Source organism: Aplysia californica, unplaced genomic scaffold (assembly GCF_000002075.1).
Source record: "Aplysia californica isolate F4 #8 unplaced genomic scaffold, AplCal3.0 scaffold01144, whole genome shotgun sequence".
Taxonomy (NCBI): domain Eukaryota; kingdom Metazoa; phylum Mollusca; class Gastropoda; order Aplysiida; family Aplysiidae; genus Aplysia; species Aplysia californica.
In genome coordinates this window covers 98215-101013 of record NW_004798414.1, presented here as the reverse complement: position 1 = coordinate 101013, position 2799 = coordinate 98215, and the positions used below count along the sequence as shown (strand labels likewise).

The 2799-nt window shown below is 42.2% G+C and overlaps 1 protein-coding gene across 1 annotated transcript in view; it reads right to left on the bottom strand.

The window, feature by feature from the left end:
• Positions 1-544: 544 nt before the first annotated feature.
• Positions 545-2799, bottom strand: part of LOC100533325 (carboxypeptidase D) — a gene marked incomplete in the record, with an annotated part of 30430 nt that continues 28175 nt past the window's right edge. The window contains 2 exon segments of the mRNA NM_001204622.1: positions 545-690; positions 1382-1522. Of these exon segments, the coding sequence (NP_001191551.1) occupies positions 578-690; positions 1382-1522 (254 nt within the window).

The window sequence follows — 2799 nt, the reverse complement described above, 5'->3', positions numbered from 1 at the left end:
CTCTCAGGTCTGCTGGGGTAATAGTACAGATTGTCAAGCACATATATAGCTTGCTGTTGAGCGTAAATTTGCGCTATACAAATCTATTATCTATTTGGGGTGGCCGAATTTTGCTATTCAAAAGGCTTTTTAATGGCTGCAACGATCGACCTACGGTTTTCGCTGAAAGATTCTTTAAAATATTCTCCAGATCATGACGCCCTTCGTTTTTTCAGTTTTGAGACAGTTTGCTGCAAAAAGCTAAATTTCTTTATTTCGCTGATCGCTTTTGTAGGCCGACGCTTCTGTCTCTGTAATTTTAAAAAACCCGCCAGGTTTGTTTATTTCAAGTCGTACTTCCTTTCGATACTATCGCGCATTGTCGCGCAATACTGAGCACTATTTTAAGTGTGCGACACATATAGATCTAGCCTCATGTTTTCTTTTTTAACTTGGTGCTAAATTCGACTGTGATCCTTTCCTTTGATGCCCATCATCGCTTTTTCTCGACTCCTTTGTCAAATTCTTTTTCTTGCTACTGGGAACAATCAACACGCTTCTGTCTCAATCCATTCATCGAACGGGGGCCCAGCTGGTGCTATCTATTAATCAAGTCGACCAATGGCATGAGACACTCACCTGTCTGTTTACCGCAGCCAGCGCTGTCTTTATCGCTCACATCTCGGCTGTTGACGAAAGCCTTGGCCACCGCTGGGAATGAGATGGAACGTAGAAATATTTCATTTTTCTTTAGGACAAGATGGAACGTAGAAATATTTCATTTGTGTCAAGACGCGAGGGAATCAGAGGCCCTCCTCAATTTTGGAGCATATGGAGTTACAGTTATCATCTTCAAACTTGTCCATTAGCTTTGCTTTTGATGGCAAAAATATCCATTTATCTTGGAAATAAGTCAAGATATTGGCGATTGAAGAAGGTGGAGTCGCCTGGTTTCAGAGATAAAATTAGCGAGAAAATGGCCGCCAAAGTTTGGCGACTTCCCAGTCTTGAGAGTCCTTAAATACTGCAAATTTCCTTTTTTGTACTTTAAATCAACATTTTTCAGTAAAATCCTCATAGAAATGTCTTTTTAAATGGACCCTCAAATGTTGAGTCAAAAAACGAAAATTCTACCAAAATTGCCAAATGGACAGTAAAATGCCAATTTCTTCTATTTCAATATTTTGACGAGCGCCTGATTTCACCACGTTGCCTCACATTTTTCTTTAGGACAAGATGGAACAGAGAAATAATTCTTTTAAAACATTTTTTTTTTAAAGTAGAAGTTTTACGGCACTCGCAACACTTACAATAAAAAATTATATTGATTCCAACTAGTGACAGCAACACAGCCAACACCACCGACACACCACCGACACACACCGCACCGTCCAGAACTCACCTCTGTCTGCCGGCCCCATGTAGCTGACCACGTTGTTCCCGGCCCTCACGTTCACCACAAACGACGGCTTGGCGGCCTCCATGGCTTTCTTCACCGCCCTCGTCTCAGGCTGCTCCACCACCTGTCTGTACTCGTCCCCAGCTGGAGAGAGAGAAAGAAAAACCAACACCTTTTTGCATTGAAAGGAAAAGTAAATAAAGGTTGATCAAATCTCATACTAATCACTTTTCATCTCCTTTTGCCTGACCCAGGTAACCTAAAAAAATACTTGGGGGCTCCAGTGGGCAAGGTTTTTAGTAGAGGTTTTACGGCGCTCGCAACTGCATAAGGTCATATGAGCGCCAGAAGATTAGAGGTGTTATACGAGAGTAACAAACACAAAATAGGGGGAGGGGAGATAAAGACAATAGGTGTTTGATGGGAAAGAAGAAGCAAACCATACAAGAGCACCTGCGAACCACCCACATATCAGAAAGACCCACAACACAGCTTTTATAATGAATATTACCTGTAGTAAGTCCTTCCACAAAACATGACAATCCCAGTCCACATGCATGGTACCAAATTGCGGCAAATGGCAAAAGCACAAATGTGTTCGAGGAAAAGTTTGCAGTAGTGTGTTTGTGTGTGTGAGAGAGAGAGAGAGAGAGAGAGAGAGAGAGAGAGAGAGAGAGAGAGAGAGAGAGAGAGAGAGAGAGAGAGAGAGAGAGAGAGAGAAAGAGAGTGAGAGGGGGCGGATGAGAGAGAGACAGAGACAGAAAGAGAGACAGAGACAGACAGAGAGACAGAGAGAGGCTGCCTTTCTCTGGCTCCACCGACGCACGGGGGACTATGGCTTCTTTCTTGCCTGAGGAGACACAACGGAAAAACAGTCAGTTTAGTTTTAGTAGGAGTTTTATGGCACCTGCAACACAATAAGGTCATATGAGCGCCAGAAGATTAGAGGTGTTACAAGAGAGTAACAAACACAATAAGGTCATGTGAGCGCCAGAAGATTAGAGGTGTTACAAGAGAGTAACAAACACAATAAGGTCATATGAGCGCCAGAAGATTAGAGGTGTTACAAGAGAGTAACAAACACAATAAGGTCATGTGAGCGCCAGAAGATTAGAGGTGTTACAAGAGAGTAACAAACACAATAAGGTCATGTGAGCGCCAGAAGATTAGAGGTGTTACAAGAGAGTAACAGGCCTATCCTTCATAAGCTTTTAGCGTTATTTTTTATTATAGTTGTTCTGTGCCTATGTCTGGATGGAAATTGTACGTGTGTGTGTGTGTGTGTGTGTGTGTGTGTGTGTGTGTGTTAATGTACGTGTGTGTGTGTGTGTGTGTGTGCATAAATATATATTGCATGAGAAGAAAGGAAGTAGTAATAAAGGTTTTTGAAATATGGGTATTCCAATGTAAAGCGCATTGAG